Genomic DNA, 24,780 nt, shown 5'->3' on the forward strand with positions numbered 1-24,780 from the left:
GATTCACTCCTATGCACCCAAGCAAAAACATCCCACACAAGTAAACTGAGGCACTTAACAATACTTACATAAAACACTGCAGACAGCTCCCTCATTTTCCACGTTTGTACAGATACTTGTCATTTGTTTGGTTCATTTGAATGGGTTTATGATATGACCCCCTGGGAGCTCTTCCATATGGGGAATGAAGTTTCAAAATCTGCACATTCACAAATGGCAGCAAAATCCCATCACTTAGTGCAGAACAGCTATTAAATGGTGAGCAAACAAACATTAATTACAAGTTCATTGCACAATACAAACAATATTTCTTTAGGCATTCATTATTTGCCAAAACAAGCCTCTTTGGCAGACCTTTGTTCTTTTTTCTTAATTTATTTTTCTTACAGAAAATGAAGTTCTTTTTGCTTCCATCAAATAAATAAAATTTCTGCTATGAGCTGTGATGTTTGGGAAGTTAATTCCAAATAATCTTTCTCTTCTTACTTTGGCCTTTGAGGTTTCCAGCTGGGTGAGAGGCTGTGAAACTGCAGACTCTTCACTGCACTCTGAGGAGGAAACCCTGGAGGTCCTCTGCTCAAACACTGGTTTTTTTGAGCTCTTCCTCTGCTTTGTGGCACCCACCAGCTCTAAGCAGTATGTAACTAGTTTACATGCAAGTTTAAGTTGCACTGTAGCCACCTGAAGGCACGTGGGGAATCTTATTTTCTGTTCTTCAGCTGGAAGGTTTTAAATGAAACGGTGAAGGTGTTAAAATAAACCTCCCGTTTTGTTGTCAGTAATTTGGGCCCAGTCCAATTCTCGTTCAAATTAGTGGAGAGACCTTGATGCTTTGAATAGCAGTGAAATCAGATTATAATGCTATTTCCCTGACCTATTTTTGCAGTCCTGGTTGAAGGCAGGGCTTGGGATGGCTTTGCCCGTGGCACTGCTGGTTAGAGCAGAGCAGAGCTGTGTGGCAGTGCCTGCACTGGGGCTGTCACACAGTCAGTGGGGAAAACAAACAGGGACACACAGGGCTTTAGGTGGAATGTGTGGGTTTCAGTCAACTCTTCCCAGTTCTGCTCTCAGAGGCTTCCTATATTCTATCTTCTGCAGTGACTTTGGTGTGTGTAATTCAGTGGGGTCTGGATTTGGTGGCTGGGCTGCAGAGCTGCCGTGGGACGGTGCTGTTGTGTCACCACGTGTTTGCTCTTCACTGGGTTCTGGGAGCCTCCAGATGTTCCCAAAACTCAAAAACACATTCCCATTTTAAACTTTCATCTTGTAGTTCTCATGAGCACATTTCCACTGGTAGCTGTTGCTTCCCTTCATGTGTGAACCGAAGCCAGCCACTGCTCTTGGCTCCCTCGGTGATGGATGTTCTTCCTCCCTTCTGGAAGCTTTCTTGCAAGGAAAACACCTCCTATAGACAGAACCCAACTTTTGGGATGCCACTGTGTACCGTAGAAGAAATGTGGTCTAAGGCAAAGCCTCCTTCTGTTTGCAAAAAAAAAAATAAAACCCCATTATTTTTAAGTGTAATGGGTTAAAACTGTACATAGCCATTGGAAAGTGGAAAACCAGTACTAAATGCAAGTCAGCCTTTTGTGAAACTGAAAAAGAAGCCAGCAGGCATACATGTTTGTATAAAAAGTTACACAGAATTGTGCAAAGGGGAGACAAGAGCACTTTATTGTTTGTTTGAATAAGGAATAATTGAATCGGGTAAAGTTGTTATTCCAGTATCACAGGGGGAAAGGACTATAATCCCCTAAGGGGTGTTGTGCACCTTTCTGGTGTATAACCCTCAGTGCTTCCAGGGGAACATGTTGGAATGCTGGTGGAAGAGAAGAGAGAGAATCTAATTCAAGGTAACTTAATCAGCGTGGCATATAACCAGGATAAGGGTTTTGCAGCAGTATTTAATATTCATTGACTGTGTGCATGCGGAAAACATAAGCAAAATTGCTTTTTCAAATAGGTTTGCAGAGGCCTGGCTGAAAATGTAGCCCTTAATAAATATAGTTGTTAATCTGTTTTATTCCATGAAAGCTTTTATACTCTGCTTGTCACTGTGTTTGAAACACCTTCCAGTTAATGTTAAGCACAAAGATTAACATCTGTTGGGAGCTATTTCTTCTCTCCTCCTTTCCCTTTCTGAGGAAGGAGCTGAGAGTTCTAGTTAGGATTCCTTTTTACCACTTTGCTTGTTTTTAATGGTCATGCTACTATTAATTGCATGCCACTGTATGTTGCTGTCAGAAGACTAGACACAGAAAACATTTGGTGTAGAAAGAGTTGAGCTTTGTGCTCCTAATTCTTAGAGAAGAAGGTTGAGACAGCTGACTCAGCCTTGCTGTAGGGAGTCCCTGCACCAGGGAGTGGGGCCATAAGGACATTCCTTGAGGATGGTGGTATGGCAGAGCTTGGCCGTGACCAGAAATCTGGTCTTCTGCAGTATGGTCAAAGATGGACCTGTAGGGTCTACACCCAGATGCACATTTTCCAAAGTTTCCCTTTTTTCCCCCTCGCCTTCCTGAGTGTCAGTTTTCTGTTCTTAGTGAGGGAAGTGATCCAAAGGCAGAACTGCCTGTTGCTGATGCTTGAAACCTTCAGATCCAATCAGTGTTGTGAGCACTTTGAAAAGGACCTCATGGAATCCTAAAGTATCCACAGAAACCTCAGGAACCATGCAAGCCATTTGAACACCTGACAGGGTACCTTTTCCCAGCTGAAGACTCTCCTGTTTCTCCATGTCAAATGCTGCTCTGTGAGTAGCAGCAGACAAGAAGATTTATGTCCCCTCTCTCCACTGATGCCACTTGTGTCCGTGTGAATGGAGTAGCTTCAGATCCACGTCTGGCTTGGGTCTGGAGTCTCTGAGCCTCCAAGCCAGTTGTACAAGGTTGCAGTGGGTCTCTGGCCCAATGACAGGTGGATGGAAAGTTTTCTTTGTCTGCGGGACCTCAGCAAAGGCTTGAAGGAACTCAGTGTGCTGCTTCCTGTCCCTGAAACATTCATTTTCATCTCCTGGTGTCAGCATTTTGTGTGCTTCCATCTTGCTTAGACTGGCAGCAGACAGAAATTACTTTTGTCCTTACTTTTATTACTATTTTTGTCTTTCAAGTTTTTTGATGTTGGCTGGTAAATGAGTTGGGGCTGGTCAAACCATTGTAACGTGCCTTTACTGTTGTCTAGAAGCAGGAAAAGCTCTGAGAGTGGTGGGCAGTCCAAAGCAGTGACATCCATGGTCTTTAAGGTGACACCAGAGTCTGAGTCCAGTGACTGCCCAGCTGTGTGGATTAGTCCAGAGCCTGCCTATGGAAGTGCAGGAGGAAAGCAGACAAATGTTCACTCGTTTGTGCCTAAAGGCTTCATGGACACTTTATATTTAAATTGGAGGAAGTTAATCATAGATGAGTATCTGTGAGAGAAGCAAGCTGACTTGTAATGCTGAAAAGAGTGGAAATGGAAGGAAGTTATTGACTGGTGTGTATAATCACAGTCTGGCTTTTATATTTCTATTGTAATCCTAAACAATAAGGATTAAATTCTTTCCTCAGAGGCACAAAGATAACTGCATGTTCAAGGACAGAATCATTGTGCAGAAGGTAAAAAAGCAGAAATCCTTGTCAACTTCAACCTCTACTTGTTATTTTTTTGAATAATATTGATTTTAATTTGCTGGTTTAATGGTGGTTTTTCCCCTTTGCAAATGGAGAGCAGCCACTTAATGAATCATCAGCTCAATAGCAGCAATGCCAAACCAGAAAATACAGGCAGTATGACTGAGGAGAAAATGTACATTTCATTAGCAAAAGTCAGTCAAGTTCCTGTGAAAATACAGTTTTGTGTTCAAAACACTGATAACATTTTAATGAAGAACTCCCACCTGAATGCCTTGTGCCAACATCCACAAAAAGCAGAGCTGGCAGATTCCCACTCTCAGCAGAACTTCCATTTCTGTAGCATCGAGCAGAGCTGAAGGAGAAGAAAAACTAAATGAAAACACTTTGTCTTCTTAAAAATCGCACCGGGGTTCTTTTAGCTGTGTGTTACCTGCCCACTAAAGCTGGCTGTCCATGACTAACCCATGGAAACACGGCAGGTACCCGGCACAGTGGGAAATGCCTGACAGTGGGGGTGTGATTTAAATAGGTGTGAAAATACCCCCGAGTGACTCCTGCGGGGTGGGGAGTGTAAACTGAGACACTGGGGCTTGTTTGACGGGCTCCTTGCAAACTTCTGGCCTTGCTGAAGTCTGTTCAGATTTGCTCTTGGTTTTGGTCAGATTAGGGTTTATTTCCCAGTCTGCTCTAACCGGGGCAGCAGGATCGGATATGTGGGCTGGAGGAGCTGCGAGGGTTTTGTCCTGCATTTCAGAGCACCCTTGTGTGGCTTCCTGGGCTGATATTCCAGGGAGATGCTGCAGAGAGGCTTGTGTTGTGTATGAAGGCAGGGCTCACCAAACTGGGTCATCCTGCCTGGAGTCTCCTCACGATACACACTGAACAATAACTTCTTTCTGTGTAACCACAGCGAGGGGAAGGAAGAAAAGTGGCTATGGATCCACAGTCACGTGTGATTTAAATCACAGTGTGATTTAAAATCTTCCCCCTGTGGCAAGAAGATAAACTCTGGTAATTTTGACTGTGGCCTCAGAACCAGGCTGAAGACAATAGGAGTTTATCAGGGAAAGAACAACCAACCAAGCTGGAAACACTTGTATTCGAGTGAGTTGGGCACCCTGGATTTTAGGGAGTGTCACTGCTGTAAAGTTATGCAGAACCTTTTCTTTTGCATCATTTTTATTGATTAAAAAAGGAGAGGGAGAGAGTCGGTCCTCAGCTGGCATAAACAGACACAGCTTTACTGAAGTCAGTGTACATCTGTTCATTCTGGTGAAGGATATAATTACCCCATATTGCACTCATTTTATCAGCCATTGCTAATGTTTTCTGTGTGATCCTCTAAAGCTTTTCAAGAATGAAAGCTCTGTCTGCTGCTCCCAGCACTTTGCCTCTGTGACATATGAATTGTGCCAAATCCATTCTTGGGTTTTTGTTTTTAAGCTCCGAGTACAAGGGTGAAGTGAAAATAAAGTGTGAATAATGGTCTTTTTCTCAAAGGCAACGTGATATTGCGTTGAGCTGAAAAATTTACTCTCCTACAGATCGGCCCTGCCAGTAGGAAGGGCTGATGGATGCTGAGCACGATCCAGCTGATATCTGATACAGGGGAGGGGGGAGGGCTCTCCAGGGTTGCTGACAAAGCTATAACAAGATCCAGGGATGGAAGCTGAAGTTAGGCAAATTCAACCTTGCAATAAAATGCCAGTCGTGAGCATAATAAAATATTACAGCAATTTGTTGGTGCTCGTGATGGATTTGTCGTTAAGGTCTTTATAGTATTTTCTTTTAAAATCAGTCTTCGGTTTCTGGGGGAAATTCTGAGGCCAGCCTGTGAGCTGGAGGATCAGGGTGATCCCCTTTGGTTTTGTAATTGAAGTGCACTTGTTAACTTCCCTTCTTTGCTAGGCCTGAAGGAGAACTATTTACCAGAATTGCCCTTAACAATTCTCACAGCACCCGCAGATCTGCACAGAGATAACTGTTCTAATTAAATCCCATCCTTTAGGACTACATGGGATTGCCCACAGAGATGGGGGGAATTGTGTGCTTTCCTTCCCTTCTCCTCCTTTCCCCCCCATACTTGTTTGGGTTGGATCTTGAGGGCTTATTTTGTGAGAGGTTTTCTTTTCCCCATATTTTTCTTTGCTGTAGCATGGGAGCAACTCACCTGGTGGGATGTGCCTCAGGAAATAGATTGCCCGTGATCACAGTTGCCCTTGTCATTGGTGTTAACCCTGTCAAACCCAGCCAAACCCAACACACTGACACACATCAGGCTCTCCCACCTCCAGCACTCAGCAATCCATTCACTCTGCAGCATTCAACAATCTGTGCTCCTGAGAGCTGCGATGATGTTTGGGTGAAATGGAAGCCTTTGAGCTTCGTGCAGGGATATCTGGATGGAGCTTAATGATGTGGGATATACAAGAAGTCATCTTAGTGAAAGGAGCTGATTCTCTCCTGACCTGAAACTCTTTCAAATATATTAAATTAGAGGCTGTCAAACATAAGATCACTCTGCACATCTCACAGGATTGGGCTCCCTGTTAGTTCCCTGTCTGAAAAGCAGTGAATGCTCAGGTCTGAGAACATCTTCTTGAGAAGAGTGCTCACCTGCAGGCTGTCTGAGCAGCACCAGGGCTGGCTGAACGCCTGGAATGAAATGTTTCTGTTGTTGTGGGCACTGAGGAAACTCGAGAGCAACGCAGGTTTGGGAAATCATTCTACTCAAGAAGCAGCTCTCTCTTCTCGTGCGTTTGGAGCCCTGGTAGTATCACATTCTGTTTTGACAGCTGTCAGAAGTTAAATGAGAGATACTTGGGGAGAGGAGGGTTGAGCTACAGGAGAATTGTTATTTGCGGCGCTCGCCAACAGTTGCAGTTTTCACTTGGTAACACACATTCTGTCTGTTATTCTTTCTCTTTTCTTCTCCTTTGCTCAACTTTTGCACCTTTTACTTCTGGGGCTCTTGTGACAGGGACTGGTGCCATCCAACCCGTGCTACTTTCAGGAGGAAACATCTTTGTGATGCTGTGCATGTGCAGTGCCTGTCCTGCCCTAGTTTTATTCCAGCCCTTCTTCAGTGCCTGCCAGCTTCCAAACTTCTCCTAGTGCCACTGTCCTCCTTTCATCTGCCAAATATAAGCTACAGTTTAGCAGTGAGGAAAAGGGTTTTACACTCACTCTTTCCTTCTTTTTGTTTATTTTTCTTTGTTCTCAGCCGAGTTTATCCTCGCAGATTACTGCAGCAGTTTGCTTGTAGAGGTGACACTCTGCCAAAGGTCCCTCACATAGCTGTATATTAAATACTTGCCCTCAGTGTTTATATTTCAGGGGGAAACATTCACAGGTGTTGGAGCACAGTGGTTTCTATGTTTGCTTTCTGTTTTGGATTCGCGGCCGTAGAAATTAACATTATTTACCCTTTAAATTATTAGAGCTTTAACTCGGGAGAACCTGAAACTTTTTTTTTTTTTTTTTTTGCCCTGTAGTCAACCCTTTTCGTTGTCCCGTAATTGCAAATAAATAACGCTCTCCCAAGGCCGGCTGAAGTTGGCGGGGAGTTTGGAGGGGCTGAGCCCGTGAGAGCGGCTGTTCCTCCTCTGCAGCACACGGGGGCAGAAGGCGCCCGGCCTATGTTCTGTGCTCACCCACTTGGGTGAGTCCTGTCGGATCCTTTCGGCGTGCCGGGGCTTCGGAAAGGAATTCAGCACTTGGGAAAATTAAGTTCTGTTTAATTGCCTGTGCAGGAAGAGCTCATTTTATAGCCGAGTGAGGTGTGCCCGTCCCCAGCTCGCAGGATGTGTTACGGGTGTGGGCAGGATTCACCGAGGTGTTACATCTGACAGGCACTGTGTATGTGCAGTAGTGCAGAAGAGATAATTATATAGCTGGAATATATATAGGCATTTAGCTTTAATTAGGCTTTTGATTAAATATAAAAGTGCAATTAAGAGTGACAGATATAGTAGATCCTGGTAGACGACATGACAGTTTTTGGCTAGAAGAACTCCTGTGCTGATTTTTTGTCAGACTTGATTTTTTCTAAAGATCTTAATGACTGTTCTATTGAATCTTTGATCTCAATTGCTCCGTATTCTCTCTCTCTCTCTCTGTGCTTATCTGTCTGTTTACAGTATTTCTGTTTGTAGCAGATGTTAGATTAATTTACAAGAAAATTGTTTTGTTTCAGGGAAGGATGATAAAATTTAGACTACAGCCAAGCAGCTAAGAATTAAATTTGGATTTTTTTTTTGTCCATGGTAATACCTTTTAACTGTATTTTACCAAGCTTCTCAGACTTCCTTTTCTGGGTAATGATGCTATTTCTGTGAACGTGTCTCTGAGCACACAGGCGTAAGCAATTTGTTAAAGGCTTGCATATGAGAGACTTACATAAGATTTAACATGGGAGGGGAAGGACATTATTATGAAAATGTAAAAGCAGATATTGCAAGATCTGCTTGTATCACTGATACAGACGTGAACAAATTGCTTTGAGTGTCATGTCTCCTATTGCACTGAGCTGATGTTGATGTTAGAAGCCTCAGTTTTGCACAATGCCTGGGCCAGAGTGGGTTTGAACCAATCCTCTGTGCACTACTTTTGAAAATAAGGCCATTAACTAACTATGGGTATGAAGTTAATTATAGAGTCCTCCCTTAAACAACTTGGCCAGGATATTTGTCTTGTATCTTAGCTGAATAAGTCAGATAATAATGATACAAAGTGATCGGGTAAAGACAAAAGAGCAAAGAACCCTTCAGTGTGCCTTGACTGGGGTTAGTTGGAGTTTCACGTAGTTTCTCATCATTTCACAGCGGGGCTCTGAGGCTTTCCAGTGTCACCCCAGAGCTGTGAGCCCAACAGAGCAGCTCCCTGGCTTTGTTGCTGCACTTAATATTTGCTGTGGGGACAAATGGGTTCAGCTCCTCCTTGGTGAGGCAGAGAATGATGTTCTGCCCATCAGTGAATGCCCGTGTTTGCATTGAATTGCTTCCTTAGGCTGGAGATTGAAGTCAGCATCCTTGGAAGGGCTCCTGTAGACTCCAGCGCGGTGACACAGGCAGCTGTTCCCCATGTCTGTCTGTTAGAACTTGTCATTTGTTTCACAGTATGGGAGGTGTGAGAAGTGACAGGACTAAATAAGCACAGAGGGAACGGACTGTTGTATCTGGCCGTGCTAACGAATGAGCTGGGAGTGAAGTTAACTTCATGTGAAGCAGCCTAAATTATTTATTTTCAATCCTGGAGCTGTACTTAACGTGTTGTTAAGGCAGAGCCATGTTGACAGGGTGACATTAATTACCCCACTGGAAACACACCGTGGTAGCTGAAAACAATTGTTCTCAGCTCTCACTGATGGCTCTGGGTACAGCCTCAGCCTGTGCAGAGCCGGCCAAAGTGTCCTCCTCCACCCCTGCATCCACCCACAGCTGTAAACTGGCTCTTTACTTACAGCCACAAAAGATGAGGTTTGATGGTTGTGGGTTTCTTGTGCCCCTCTCTCTCTATTTTGTTTTTTTGTTGTTTTTTTTTTTTGTGAGCTGAGTGACTGTGTGATTGATCTCCTCTCCACTAGACATGGCATGTCTTAAACACATGAGGATGGTCATTCACTGATCCACCAGGCATATGCTTTACTGTTCCTGTGAATCCCACAACTCCCTTAATGATTCAATCCTACTCCTTAATTCATAGCAGGAGTGTACTGTCCAGAATAGGAAGTTATTGTGTATGGGTTTTCCATTCTTTGTCCAGGCTTTGGCTTACACATCCCTGCTGAGAACTGGATGTGACTTGACTAGCATTTGTCTGGATGTAAACTAATAAAAGTGAGGAATTGACTTTTTCCCTCCCTTCTTGTTCAGCGCTGTGATGAGTTAGGGACTCCAAAACGGCCCAGCTGAGAAGCACTGGAATATATCTACAAGTAAATGAATGGCTGGCTCCTTGCAGTTGCTATGTAATGTTTTTCTAGACGCTCCTGGTCCATGGTTAACGCAGCCAGAGATCCTGCTGGGAGAATGCGAGTGAGCAGAGTTTGTCCCCTGAGCTGAGCTCGGTTGGGTAAAACTTGGTGGTAATAACACCAAGGTCAAGGGTTCAATCCCCTGTATGGGCCATTCAGTTAGAAGCTGGACTCCTTGTATCAGAACATCCTGTGATTCTATATCTACAGGTAAAGGAATGGCTGGCTACTTGCAGTTGCTAGGTAATGTTTTTCCAGATGCTCCTGGTCCACGGTTGATGTAATTAGAGGTTTTACTGGGAGAATGCGAGTGTGCAGTGTTTGTTCATGACAGTGTGAGGCTGTGCCTAATGACATCTGCCTCTCTGTTTGTAGGTTAGGCCAAAGACCCTGATTCCAGACAGCCTCCCTATCTCCCCGTGCAGAGACCAACCTTCCAAGCAGCCTCCCACCTTCCAGAAGGCGACCGTAGTGAGCATCAAGAACCCCAGCCCCGCCCTCCCGACCGCCAACAACACTGTCAGCCATGTACAGCCGCCCCACAGCCAGTCCCAGAGCGTCAGCGAGCCCCTGCCCTCCCCTCTGAGCGGTGCAGGGGTGGCCTACGCCATCATCTCCACCTCCCCCAGCAATGCAGCCCCCATCAGCACCAGCGCCGCCGTCTCCGTGGTCAACGACAGCATCAAGGTGCAGCCGCTCCTCATCAGCGCCGACAGCAAGGTGGGGGCTTGTGCTGGTTTAAAGGTAAACCTGCAGGGGACATGAACCCAACTCAAAGGAGAGATTATAAATCAGAATAACAATTTAATAAAATAATACGATAAGTACGATTATACAGACAACAGTTGGGTTTAACCCACAAAACCCAAATGTATAACCCAGCGCCCTGGGGCATGAACAGAGTGGTGTTCTTTGGGCCCCCTGAGTCCAAAGGAAAAGGAGAGGGGAAAAAAACCTGTTGGTGAGAGTGCTGGTGCAGTCTGGTCAAGAGTGGTGATTGCAGTCCAGTCGAGAGTGATGGTTGCAGTCTGGTTGAGAGTGGTGGTCTGCAGTCCTTCTCTGGATCCCATGAATGGTTAAAAAAGTCCCAGGACTCCAAGATTATATATCCTCAGGTTCAGGCAGGAATGCCCAGTCCCTCCCTCAGGGCAGGGAGTTCCACAGGGGGTGTGAGGACAGGAGCACCCTCCTATCTCACAGTTCCACAATGGGTGTGAGGACAGGAGCACCCTCCTATCTCACAGTTCCACAATGGGTGTGNCTCACAGTTCCACAATGGGTGTGAGGACAGGAGCACCCTCCTATCTCACAGTTCCACAATGGGTGTGAGGACAGGAGCACCCTCCTATCTCACAGGCCTCTTAACACCCAGTTTATACCCTGAAGGGTCAGGGCTGCTCTGGGCAGAGGGTGTAAATGGTCTGTTGATAACAGTTTCTGGGCAATGGCATGGAAGGCTCTAGAATACACAGTTCTGGGTTACACCCATACAGTGATGAGCTGGTCCCAGCTGTTCTAACTAGAACAGGGCTTCGCCTCCCCCTGGGCAGCACGTACAGCAACCCTGTGGCAGGGGCAAGCAGGGTGTTCCCCTGGGAGGGCACAGCCCTAGGCAAAGCAGTGGCAGTGGCTCTTCTTGAGGAAAATAATCAGAAAGCAAAGGGAAAACTCTTCAGGGGACACAGAGGTGCTGGGAGACATTTGTCTGTGTACAGGCCTGTTTTTTAGTGGGAACAAAACTCATCATTCTGTAGCCTGACATTAATGGGACCATATGATCTCCCATTTCCTTAAACCAATCCTCACTAATAACATCCCTGAATTCTGTGCAGGCTCAGATTTCCTATGGACTCCCTCTTCAATTATACAGTGATAGGAGTTATATCAGCTGACCCCGGGGGAGTATATAAAATAATCAGGCATTCCCTCCTGCACTTCCAGGGGAACACCAAATGAAATGAGCGCTCGGGGTTTCAAAACTGATCAGCACAGGAATCAGTAGAAGAAAATTCAAGTTATGAATTACTTGTCTCCTCTTTGTACCCCTTTTCAGCTTTGAAATGCAAGAACTTCACCACTCTTACACCAGAAACAGATTCAACAAAGGCTGCCAATGTGCCCAGCAGACATTCACTGTAATTTACTACTGGGATTCCCCTACTTTTGGTCTTGTTGGCAGCACAGGTTCTCATAGAGTGCTAAAAAAGAATACAGGATGTAGGAAGGCCTTTGAGGTAAACAAGAGCAGACATCTTTTCCCCATTTCTTTGCCATAATTTATTTTTCTTTTACTTAAAAAAACTGCTGGTTAAGAAAACCATCCCTTTTTACAGTCTAGGAACTTCTAAAGTGACCAGGCTGAGATAAAGTATCTAACAATTAAATAATATGGATTGAAAGTTAGCAATGAAATAGATGGAAAAGGCCCAGCATTCACATCTAATATTTTTAATATTTATCAAGAAGGTGAGCTTAGAAAGGTCTTCCACAGTCCTTCATGAAGATTTGATTATGGGTATAAACTCACATGTGGGCAGAAATTGTCATTCATTCCTTTTAATTTAATACCTTCTGAGGTAACGTGACCTGCACTGTGTAAATCTTCATGTGGTAATTCAAACATGAGCAGCTGGAGTTACTAACACACATGTGTGTGAATGAGAGATCTGTGTCCTAATTCCTAGAGGTTCTAAACCAGAGCTGGTTTTAATGTAAAACATGTAGTTTATTTTGTTTATGGAAAACTGGGCATCCAGTGCCCATAACACATAAAGGCAGAGGGATGAACTCTGATCTCGGTTACATGAGGAGTGTCTTCCTCCCCATCCACGGGCACTTACTCTGAATAAAGCTGGTTATGAGACTGAGATCTCATAACTGAGATCAGGTTGGCTCTGAATGTGTAGTGATCTCATCTCTTCCACCTGTACACAGAATAAAATCAAAGGAAAGGCCTTAAAATCCCTGCTAGAGCGTGGCTGCTCAGCCAGCTCCAGAAGTCCTCCAAATAGAAAGTGTCCTCATTTTCAGAGACACTGATTGAGTGACTCCCTTAATCTGCTGGAGGTTTGTAATGCACCAAAAACCATTAATTTTTAGAAACTTTAGTATGGATTTAGGAGCCAAACCTAGCTATTCAGTTTTTTTATACTTTTGGCTTGTGACTTGCATTTCTTTTCTGCAGGGGTATGAAGTAACCCTTCAAAGAAGAACCCAAGGTTTCAGGCAGAAATATCCAGTTTCATACAGTGAATTCTCTTATTTGTACATTGTCTTCTAGGTTATCATTATTCAGCCTCAAGTCCAAACCCAGACAGAAAGTAAAGTGGAGACAAAGAAACCTCCTGAAGAGTCAGCTCAGGGACCCCCTGCTACCAAAAAGAAAAAGGAGGAAAATCCAGAGGTGATTTTTTTCTTTTTCGTTTCTAATAAATGAGCTCCAGCATGGTTAAGTTGTGTCACAATATGTAACATAACTTGTAGGTCTCATAATAATCTTGGCACCTTGCAAGGCTGTAGCTGGAGTTCTGGTGAAAGGTGTGTACAAGCTGAAGATATTTTCTTTTGTTATCAAATATATAGCATTGGGTTTACCGGCGGCATATGAGGTGAAATTAACATTTCTTTTGTCTTCTTTGTAATGAATTTTGCAATTTTTAGCTTGTATTTCACAACAATTTCTTGCATTTGCTGTGTCTTCCCACATGTACGCAGATTCTGGTCCGAAACACATTAAAATCCTTCAAACTGAGCAAGAGAGCAGAAGGAAGGTTATAAGATGAAAGAGATTTAATATACTGCATTTTTAATATCCTTAATATACCATTTTTTTAATTTCAGCTAAAAATATAAACCACAAGTCCTTGTAGAAATGGTATCTCTCTTCAGCAGACATTTTGGTTTTTTCTCTGGGTGTACTCACATTAGATTGGGTGTACTTTTGAGGCAGTTTGAGGAGTTAAACAAGCTGAATCTACTGCTACTGTAGAAATGCTCAGCTCATGTGGAATCTTAACCTCACCAGTCTAATAAATGTGTAGCACAAAAGCATCCTTGGAGCTGTAGGCTTAAGAGGATTATTGCAATATAAATTTATAATGTTACTTGAGGCATGTGGGTGGTCATTTGTTTTACCATTTTAAGAGGTTCATATAGTTAAACGGTGTTAAGGATAAATATTTTAGCCCAGAATATCACGGTTTTATGCAGAAGCTCTGCAGAACTACACTTAGGAGACCTCCCAGGTTTAAAATCTGCCTCTCCTGTGAATCTTCACTGCCACTGAATGAGGGGACTGTGGAGTCCTGCTTTTTTTAGGCAGGTATTTCCAAAACCTTATTAATTTGGTAGCACCTTAAGGGCAGAAAGGTCAGTAGATCTTGCTTAAAAGCAGAATGTTAGGAAAAAACATTCATTTTTCCTTGCCTGCAACTTATCTCCATGGAAAGAACATTGTACAAAAGTGTTCCAGAGAGATGCAGGAGGAGATGGTGGGACTGGGCCCACTTTTTGGTATGGCATCCATAAATTTAATGAGCTCTTTTAATTGCTAATTAGACTATCTCAACAACCTTTTTCTGCCCATGAATATTGTTCCTACCCTGTATATCCTGGAGGTCTCAGCAAGCTCTTTTTTCTGGGTAGGGTGCTGATGCCCCTAAATATGACAATTCTTTTCTTTTCATAGATTTATTTCATGGCCATAAATAGGTAGGTCTAGAGTTAATTTCTTTTGTTCTTTGAAAGTAAACTTTAGTTGATTATCATGTATTTATGCAATTAGTGCAATTAGAACTAACAGCATAATTAGTGTAAATACATGTAATGACATAAATAGAACATGTAATTACAAAATGAAATGCTTTTGTGAAAATCTTTGTTTTGCTCCATGAAAAGATGTGCTGTGTGTTTCTGAAAGCACTCGTGGCTTTTAAGCAGATGATTAAATTTAAAGCAAAGAGTAACAAAGATGCCATATTTCTAAAAAGAAAATAGGGGCCCGAGGCACTTCTCTTCAAGCTTTTATTTATCTTCAAAGCACAAAACTGAGGCAGGGACTCCAAGAGGACCCTACGTAGATGTTAATCGGGACAGAATGGGATTTAACAAATTAAACTGCAAATTTACAGCAAACCAACCAGAAACATCCAGACTTACCAGTAGCCAGGAATCCCATCTGCAGGTACTGAGTGGACCTGAATGAACAGAAAGGAGTGAGGATGATCACTGCCTTTTGTTCCTGGCTTGGTCATCCTGCTGGGAAACCACCAAGCTGATCCTGGACAACGTTTGCATTCTAGAAGTTTTTTATCTAAGAGGAAAATTCTTTCTTCTGCCAGTGTTTCTAATCCCACCTAAGAAGTACAAGAGAGGTACATGGCAGTTGTGAACTAAATGCTAATGTTAGGCCTGGATTAAAAAAATGGAGAAACTGAAGTGTTGGTTTTGCAGCTTCCTGAACAGAGGAGAAACAACAGACCCTGTGCTACCTGAGAGGAAAGCACTGCAATGGAATTAGAATTTTGAGTTGAATCCAACAAGCTACAGGAGTGTGAAATAGCCAAACCCATAAAAACAAATATGCTGTTAATATAACATGCTTGTTTAAAAGAATACAGCTTCTACTGGGATTTTTTAAGAAGGAACCAATTTTCAAATCCCTATAAATGTTAACCCTTCCTGTGTTCAATCATGACTTAATTATCAAGTCCATTTGTGATGGCTCTTTATATGTAAAGCTGCCATTACATTTTTAACTAGATATATATTCAAATAATTTTAGCACGGAGAGACATTGTTTAGCAAACACTCCAGTAACTCAGATAATTTCAGCTGGGGCATCAGAAAACGTGTGTTTCCCCTGCAGTTTGATCTTGGGGTAACACAGGCAATTCCGTGCTCCCTTGGGAACACACAGTTGCACGTTAACCATTCCCACTTTGTGGTTCTACACCTGAATGTTGTGATTTCTCCTGCTCCCAGCTCTGAGATTTATCCTGCCACGCTTACTTTTTGATGGGGGTGAGGTGAAGCTTGTAATTCCCCTCAGTTGACTAATTTTCTTCTCAGATCTGCACGGTGGATCTCGGATCAAATATTCATCTTTCCCTTCAGGTGTGGGGCCCCCACTGTGCCTGGCTGGTGTTTTAGGCATGTAAGGAGGGAACATTATTGAAATCAAGGTCTGACATGCAAATGAACACATGCACTTGTCATTAGCACGGCTGTGGAAGGCAGAAATACAGCAGGAACATATACTTCATGCCAGTGGTGAAATTCTACAGCACCATTTTTTAATCTACAGGGAGGGTTACACGCCAGGAGGTTGTGGAAAGAAAATATTCCTGTCTTATGAGGGTGTTGGTTCACCTGTTTGACGAGGATATTTTCACAGATACAAGAGGGGTATGGATGTCCAGTGCTGACCCTCAGGTTCTGAAGGACACACCCAACAGTTAGTTCTTTCCATCTACAAAAGGAGGACGTGCCTGCTTTCAGTGTCACTGTGTGACAGTCACAATTGCAAAGGAAAGCGTAGTTCCAGTGACTTCCTAGCTGATTTTATCCTGAACTGAAATGAGAAGTTGAATCATCAGGCTTTTCACAAAACAAGAAGGTCAAACTAATCTTGGCTTGGAAGTGTTGAAACGTGTTCTCCTGACACTTCTTTGATTGAAACAGAATGTTTTGACCTGCTGCTGCTTAAACACTGTGTTTTAGTTTGACCTGAATCTACACATTTTATTTGGGGTGAGTATTATAATTTCATCTTCCCGTGGTCTTTGTGCACTTCATCAGAGTTGGACTGTGGGCTTTGCTTGCCTGGATTTCCCAACAGGTTGGGTTTCACACTCAGATTGTCCCTCCTGTGGAATTGCACCTCACAAAAATGCCGCTTGGGTGACGTGACCCAACGAGATTGTTCAGCACAGCAGAGAGGGGAAGTGACCCCCGAGGCCCCTCAAGTATCACAGGTGTGACTGAAAACCAAGGACTTCGGTTCAGTTTGGCCTTGGAACAACACAGCAGAATTTCAGTTGTCATCAGAAAGATGGAATAAAAGCTCCAGCAAAACTTTTGCTGCGAGGGAAAATTTCCCAATGAAAAATCCCTGATAGAAAATTTAGAATCTGCTCTAGTGCTTGTCCTGTTGCTGCATCAGCATGTTTTGAAGATTTTTTTAGTATGAAGGTGTGTTTTGTGCATACACAGTTTACAAGAGTTGTAAGCAATATTTTAGGTCAGGTTTCTCATGCAAAATGAGTTCACCAGCATCAGTGGGAGATGTTTGTTCACTCCTCATTAGGGGAAAATATTGGATTAGTGTTCCTTTTCATAATTCATGCACATGGTGTTCTTTTGGTAACTTGGGAAGAGAAATTTCTGATGTATTTTTATTTTGAGAGGAGGGGACTTTCAATATGCTTCAGATGTCTTGTTTAGTGTTGTAAAGCTCAGTGGAAGTTTAATATACCTTATTTTACTTCATACAGCTTGCTCACATCCAATAAAAGCAGTGCCATGTCCAGATAGGAATAATAATACACAATGACCTCTCCACAGAGTGGAGTGACAAGCCAGCTGGCAGTTGAATTGATTTGACTGGCTGGATTTTGGTCCTGGGCTGTATAAAATCAGTAGTCACAAAGCATTGGCTTCAGAAATCTCTGAATTCCTGAAGTTCCTATAGTCCTACAAGTGGGACGTGACTCACCAGGCACATCTGAAGCAAACCTTCAATTAAAGTTCTTCGTATTGCTATGCAATCCAGTAAGATACATTTCCAAAAGACCTTTACTGGGTTTAGTCTGTCAAGGCTAGTTTTATTTATTCACTTACCGTGATCACTGTAGTGGAAAATCTAACCCCTGTTTATTTTTTCCTTAGAAAATAGCCTTCATGGTAGCGTTAGGACTGGTTACAACGGAACATTTGGAAGGTAAGATGGCATGTCTTGTCTTACAGTTCCTTTTTGGAGTGAAATCTTTTCTCTTGGCTGCCCTGAATCTCACAGGATGGCTGAGGTTGGAAGGGAACACTGTAGTCCAACCCCCCTGCTCAAGCATCATCTGCTGTCTCCCATTTGAGATGGGCTTTCAGGTTTTGAGTAGGTCTTGTCATCTTGAGAGTCCCACAGAGTAATGTGTAAAACACTGGTGAAAATCCAGCTCTGGTTTCATAAGGATTTAAGCAAATTAGAAAACTCCCTCTCACAAAGAATCCCTTGCCTCCATTCCCTCCCATTTAGCCAAAAACATATGAAACTTCCAGTCCGATCCCGTGTTTGTGTGAGAGCTGCTCGCCCAACTTCCCAGGCTTCTGAACACGAGTCCAAACAAATCCTGCACAGAAACTAAATGCAGCATCACAGAGCTTTCAGTTTACTTCTCCAGCCTCCCAAAAATACCTTGCAAGGGTTTGCAGATTTGCAGCTTTCTTTGCCTCAGCCTTTGTCAATCCGAAATCACGGATGAAGAGGGGAAAGAATCACGGATAAGAGGGGAAAAATCATGGATGAGAGGGGAAAGACGAGTTGGTTCAGCAAATTTGCCAGTGGTGTGAGAGGAATCAATGGTTTCTTGGTAGAATGGATTATTTCTTATAGAGAGACAATGCAACTATTTTTAAGGAAAACACTGCAGCCTGATGTGTTTTAATTCCATGCTCAGCTCAGACAAATTGCTGGGATTCCACCAGTATGAGGAGAGAAAGGTGGTGTCTGTGTCAGCTGACAGCGATCCTTGGTCACAAAAAATGTTAATGATAATTGACATTTACCACCCATCCCATGGACCACAGTCAGCAAAATGCTTAGGAAGTTCCAGTGTACTCTATGAGTCTTATGGGCTTTGCTTTAGGCACCTGCTCAGGGACCTTGCTGACACCTCCCATTTTACACCTTGATTTCTTTGCACTGAGATTCCCTGTTCCTTGGTTTTAAGCCAGGCTGTGAATTAAGGAAAAAATAGCACCTGAATTGTAAGGTCTCCTAATATATACAGCGGGCTTTCTGTGGGTCTTGTTGCCATTTTTCAATGTCTTTCCTCTTTAAATCTGCATTTGAGAGAATCATTTAATGTCCCAGTGACTGAGAATTTGAAAGCAGTTTAAAGAAACTTTAAGCCATCGGCATTTTTAATCCCTTAATGGTAATGGATTGAAATGGAAATCAAAAAGCTGCAGCAATTTTGGGAGAAGATTTATAATCCAAAAAGTGCAAATGACGACTGGTTCTTGTTTCCTTTGTCTAAGGAAAATAGGACAACATTTGAAATTATGCTGAAGTGCAAATTATGCTTACAACAGAGAGGACTTCATTTTGAATAATTCTTTACCCTTTGATTTTATTGGAACTAATAAATTGTTTGTGTGAATTTAATGCTTATTTTCGGAATGCCAAGTACTGCTCTGCTCTGTTTGTTCAACACTAAGTGTGGACATGCACATTTTGAACCAAACTGCTGCAACGCTGATCCCGCGGAATCGATTCCTGCAGACAAATTCACTTTTTATATTCCTACTAGCATTAAATAAATGGCTCCAACAAAGAGCTATTTGCTATGGAAAGGGTATTTCTTCATGAGAATTGGTGATTATGACTGTCAGAGATGCCCTTATAGCTTTCACATGCTAAAGGTTATTATTTTAGTGCTATGTCATGTTTACGGTTATCAGCCGTTGCTATTTATCAGGAAGAAGAGGTCATTACACAGTTCAGCTTATTTTAATGCTCCTAATGCATTTCTCAATTTCACATTTTTGGAATTAAACTCTATCAAGATTGGGTCATTAAAAGCTTATTCACTCAGTATCATTAACTCACAGTGCTCCTGCTTTTCTTCCTCTTATTCATTAATGTCGTGGAGAAGGGCTTGTGTATGGATTTCTCTGTCTGCCTAACAGCCAGAGGAGCATTCCCTGACTGGAGAAAGAGCTCTGTTCTGCAGAGCCTGAGTGTGAGGCATCTTTTGAGGCCTTTCCCAGTAAATGAACACAGCAGCTTCCACTGACTGACAGTCTGTAAGGGGCAGCTTTCCCTGAAGATAAATTGCCATCACAGGCCTCATGGAATGACCATGGAGAGTGTTTATTGATGAAGGCAGCAGCCCATTGAAGTTTGGCCTCTAACATAAAGCTATCTGCAAATTTATTCATCTTTGTCAAATGTATTACAGTTTAATATTTTTTTCTGCTTGGGTTCTGTTTTTTAAATTAATAAACTAAAGAATGAGGTATCTGAATTCTGTGATGCAGTGTAGGGTTGTAATATACTGAATCTCTTTCTCTAGGCTATTAGAACACCTTTTAGCATTACCATTGTGCTAAAGAGAAAAAGGTAGAAAGCAAAACTTTAAAAGAAGGTACCTTTAGTTCAGGTTGTTCTAAAAATGCACATCTTGATTTACCATAGCAAAATAAAAAAAATGAAGTATTTCCATCTAGGCTACTGAAATGTTTATGATTTAATTAGATAAAACAAATTTAATTCAACTTTCTTACATCCTATTTGGAAGGTACACAACAGTTTTTAGCAGAAGTGGCAAGTAACAAAAGATACCACATCGCTGTATGCTTTTGTTCTGTCCAGGTGTGCTCATTGACAGACCCACTCTTAGATGTATGTAAATACATGGATATTTTTGTTCAGTTTCCATAAATAAAGTGCTGACACCGTGCTCTCCCTTCCTGATGGCTGCACAGGGTGATGCACCTCGAGCTGTTTCAGTTCATTCCTCTCTCTCTTTCTCTCTCTTCCCATCTATTCCCACTGCTGTTCCTTTCCCCCAGCCAGCTTTTCTCTCTGTGCCATGGCAGTGCCTCTCCCAAAGCTGCATTCCAGGTCTCTGCCATGTGTGTGATTCCACCAGGTGTTTCTGTTGCCTTGGTGAGAGCAGGTACCAAAGAGACTCTGTCTTTGACTTGGGGTTGAGAAGGGCAGAGATCTACAGGCCCCCCCGAGTCCTTCTGGGGGGCTCTTGGCCCAGCTGTGTGCACAGAGAGCTGGCTCCAATTCTTTGTTTCTTTTTCTGGGCCGGTGAAAAGTCACAGTGCTGTATCCCTGTGACCATTTCTGGAAGACAAAGCCTGGGCTGCCCCATCTCCAGGTGTTTCCCTGCACCACCACGGGGGTGCTGAGGTGCTGCAAGCCCTGGGTTCACTCGGTGGGTACCTGGGGCTGCTGAGCTGCAGGAACCGCAGCTCCAGCTCACACTGCTGAGACCAAAGAGCCAGCAGAGGGCCGTTCCCTCTGCTTTTTCCAGCACCAAGGCACGTGGTTCCTCTGCTGTGACCTCTCTGTTACCTTTGGGCCTCGAGAGCATTTCCCTTACAAGAACGCTGACATCAAGAACAACCATCTCTCTTCTGGTGGCTCTGACGGGCTGCTGGATGTGTGTCTGACACTCACCCTGCTGCCACTGAGGCCTGATTCCCTTCAGAGGCTGTCAGAGAGTCTGGAAGCTTCAGGATGGAGATTTCAGCACAGACAGATGAGCATTTCATAGGAAAGGCTTTTGCAGCGGGACAGAACCGTTACCCAGACAAGGTCCTCACACACAGTGACCAAGTGTCCAAGACGTGAGTGACAGCACTGACACCCTTCACTGTAGCAATGCTGAAAGTGGTACATGGGAATGATCAGCATTTGCAAAGGGTGCCTGGAAACCAGACCTAGGTGTTGGGAATGCAATTCCCATGGATGATAACCGCCCTGAAAGCTGGACTGTGCCTTGCTGTTGGATTACAGATCGTGCTCCGTATCCCGAAGGCCATTTTCTGGTGCTGAGGATGTTCTGAGATGCACCCATTTAGCTCAGACACTGAGGAAAGATGCCAGACCTTCTGCATAACCAGATGGTGTCCTAAGTTCCTGTTGGGTGTGTTCCTCTGGGCTGAAGGACTGGCTGCTGCCAGTTCCTCTCCTTCCGAGATTTGCTTAGGGCAAGACAGAACAGAGGTATCACCACTGAGGGGGCGTTTAGACCAACAGGATCCCTCTGGCACCTCAACACCAAGTCTAAACATATAATATTCACACAGGAAACATTTTGGAATAGAGCACACACTTCAAGTCTTGGGATGGATGCTGGGGAGCTCTCCTTGCTAAAGTATGTCTGCTCTTCATTGTCAAAATAACGGGCTATAGAAGACGTGCTTGTAATAAATCTCACCAGTCTGAACTGATGTCAAGAGCTGGAGAAAGAAATTCCATGTGATGTAAATGGAATCCCAGCTCAGATAAAAATAGCACTAAACCTGCAGGCTTCTGTGGTTGAGTAATCTGCTCCCTCTTTCTGTGTGTGTTTACAGAGGGATGCACGTGGCTGATGGTTGCTAAACGCTGTCCTCAGCACGAGCTGCCCTGGATTGGTGTTACCATTTTCTAGAAGGGAGTACCCCTGTGTGTCACCCTTCTCTGACCAGGGCTGCAGCCCAAAGAGCCCATCGTTGTGCTGCTGTTTGCAGTGGCACAGATACGTGCACAGCCCATAACAATTGACATGCTCAGGGTTATAAAGTTGTATGGTTTTGGGTGGACAAATCATCACGCTCTAGTTAGAACTGAATCTAGCCATGGCATCCCAGCCATGCTTCCTCCAACCTCCACAGAGGAAAAGCAATGCAAATTGAATTAAAAAAGGATCTCTCTGCTTTCATATGATGGGAATTACAAGGCTTAATTGCTTTAAATGCTTCCTTTTTGTTAGTAGCAGACATCCGGAGTACTTTGACAGCTCTCTGACGATGCTTGCTGAATAGGTGTCTGAAGGGATCATAAAAAATCTTGTAGGGCAGCAGAAGTCCACCTTGAAGGAAGGAAAAAATAAAAAATGCCTGTGTTCTGAATCTCACAAGGAAAACCTTATTAATGTCAAACCTTGAACTGCAGCAAATATCAATGCTGATGCAACCCAATTATACTTTAGAAACCGAAACTGAACACAAAGCCCAGGGGGTTGAGGGTAAGAGCATCTCGCTTAACAAGTTAGATCTGCATTTTCCCCTGATGAATGAGAAATCCACAATTCCTGTTTCTTTCCATGGTTACAGAAATCCAGAGCAAGCGTCAGGAAAGAAAGAGAAGAAGCACAGCCAATCCAGCCTACAGTGGACTCTTGGAAACAGAGGTACTTTATCATTCACTGTTTTTGCCACAGTTCTGTTTCATGTCAGTAAAAGGTCTAAGTGCTTCTTATTGCAAAAATATATATGAATGCAGAACCACACAGTTACTTGTAAAGACTTATTGATGTGGAAAAGAAAGAAAAGATCTCATCTCAGTAGCTAAGCAACAGGTTTTCACCCCAACAACATCACTTGCTTCAAACTAGAATTCATCTTAGTTTTAATAAAGGCCAAAAGGACTAAATTAATGTGGGACCTGACTACTCTTTCACCCACGCAGGCAGTCCCTTTAGGTCAGAACTGAAGAACAGAAGCGCTGCATTATGTTCAAACTTGCATTGCTATTTCTCTTTTCCTATGTGCCAAATAATAAATGGAGAACTTCACTTTTTTTATTAGTGGCATTCATAAAAGGGATGTGTTGGTTTAAGAATCAGTGTGCTCTGCAGGGGGTTTAGAAACCTGCATAATAAATATAATAATGCATAATTAAAAATAAAAATGCTCTGGATAATATCTGTTGTCTGTTACACTTATAGTAACATCAGAATTTGGTCCTGCATAATATTGGATTGCAAACCTGCTGTAAAAGCAGCATATAAATAGGCTTAACTATATAAATAGGCTTAACTTTTTCTGAAATTTTTCTTTGTTTCTGAACTGACTTATATACATTTATTCAGCTAATGAAAATTTCACCCTTAAAATTTCAGCACAGTTTGGGGTTGCTGTTTGAACTTCCTACTGAAGTGAAGCTCATTTGCAGCCAGCTCTCCATTTAAGCAGAATTTCTCTGTGTTCTGAGTTCTTAAAGCCTAAAGAAAGTGATTTTTCTTTGTTTAGGTACAAGCCATGCAGTGTTTTTGGTTTGCTAACAGTTCAGATTTCTGCCTTTGTTGGCAGACAGCAGACAGACGAGGCCAAGAAGAAACCCACCTCTGTAGTCGAGCTGCTTAGTCACCTTTTTTTGAAAGTATTGGAGATTTTTATACTCCAGAGCAGCACTTGAATTCTTCAGAACTCAACTCTTCGGTGCCAATACTGATGTCCACACACCCAGTATTTAACACAGTAGGAACTTAACCTTGCTGGCATTTAATTTGAAGTGCCTTAGACCTTTTTGTCCTGATAAAATTTTGAAAACACTTGCAGCAGAGTTTTGTGGCTGCAAATGGGTGTTTGTGAGAAACTCAGTTATCTTGGGGCAGAGGTGGAAGAGAAGATGGAGCAGGTCTGCTGCACCCCTGGTTCATCCTTCTCATGGTATCTGCTCTCAAAAGCATGTCCTGAAGTGAAGGATGGAGTGGAGGAAGGAATGTCTGTGGAGGAGTCCTGTGGCTGATCAGCTGTGTCCTCATTAGGAGCTGTCATTAAGGGCTGACCATGGGGAATGCCATCCCAGTACAATGGAGGCAGATGGTTCTTCTCTGATCAATTAGCTGCTCAGATTGATTTGCTAATCAGTGAGTTGAGGTATTTGTGGCATTCCAGGCATTTTGGCGCAGTTTAATTTAGTCTTCTGAATGATCTTTAATTCATGATTGTTTAAATTGGAATTGCATATAAATTAGACTTTTTATTTGCCAACGCCCCTCGGAACGGCAGGAGCTCAGCATCTGCACTGGTGCTGACTTCCTTGATTGCAGAAATGGGATCATGCTCTTATGTCTTCACTTGAATGTTGTGTTTCTTCTTTTCAAAGCTTTGCTCCTTAAAAAAAAAGTGAGATACCATTCTATTTCCCTACCCTCAGTAGCCTTTTTTTATTTTTCCATAGAAAGGGTAAAGTTTCAGGCTTGTTAATTTTTTTTGAGAAAGAAACATCTATTCAAAATTCATTTAACAGACTGGCAGGCACCCATGTAGAAGAGAACCGTTCACTCACTTCAGAATAAATCATTTGTTAGCAAAACCCCTCTAATTTTCCTCCAAGCAGAATCTAACAACATCTAATGGAGGGAAGTGGTGCTGTTCCCAGTCCTGCTGTACAAGTATTGGATGGCTCAGAGGGACAATCAGGGCTTGTACAGACTGTTGATGAAGGCTGGTTTGCTCTAGAGCAGCAGCTCG

The 24,780-nt window shown here is 43.1% G+C and overlaps 1 protein-coding gene across 1 annotated transcript in view; it reads left to right on the forward strand.

Moving 5' to 3' along the window:
- The window catches only part of PHF21B (PHD finger protein 21B), a 59,711-nt gene that overhangs the window by 24,673 nt on the left and 10,258 nt on the right, over window positions 1-24,780 (forward strand). The window contains exons 3-6 of the mRNA XM_017826545.1: window positions 9,961-10,305; window positions 12,866-12,988; window positions 17,473-17,524; window positions 22,636-22,712. Coding sequence (XP_017682034.1) covers window positions 9,961-10,305; window positions 12,866-12,988; window positions 17,473-17,524; window positions 22,636-22,712 — 597 coding nt within the window. The remainder of the gene's footprint in view (window positions 1-9,960; window positions 10,306-12,865; window positions 12,989-17,472; window positions 17,525-22,635; window positions 22,713-24,780) is intronic.

Source organism: Lepidothrix coronata, unplaced genomic scaffold, assembly GCF_001604755.1.
Source record: "Lepidothrix coronata isolate B3197 unplaced genomic scaffold, Lepidothrix_coronata-1.0 Scaffold129, whole genome shotgun sequence".
Lineage (NCBI taxonomy): Eukaryota > Metazoa > Chordata > Aves > Passeriformes > Pipridae > Lepidothrix > Lepidothrix coronata.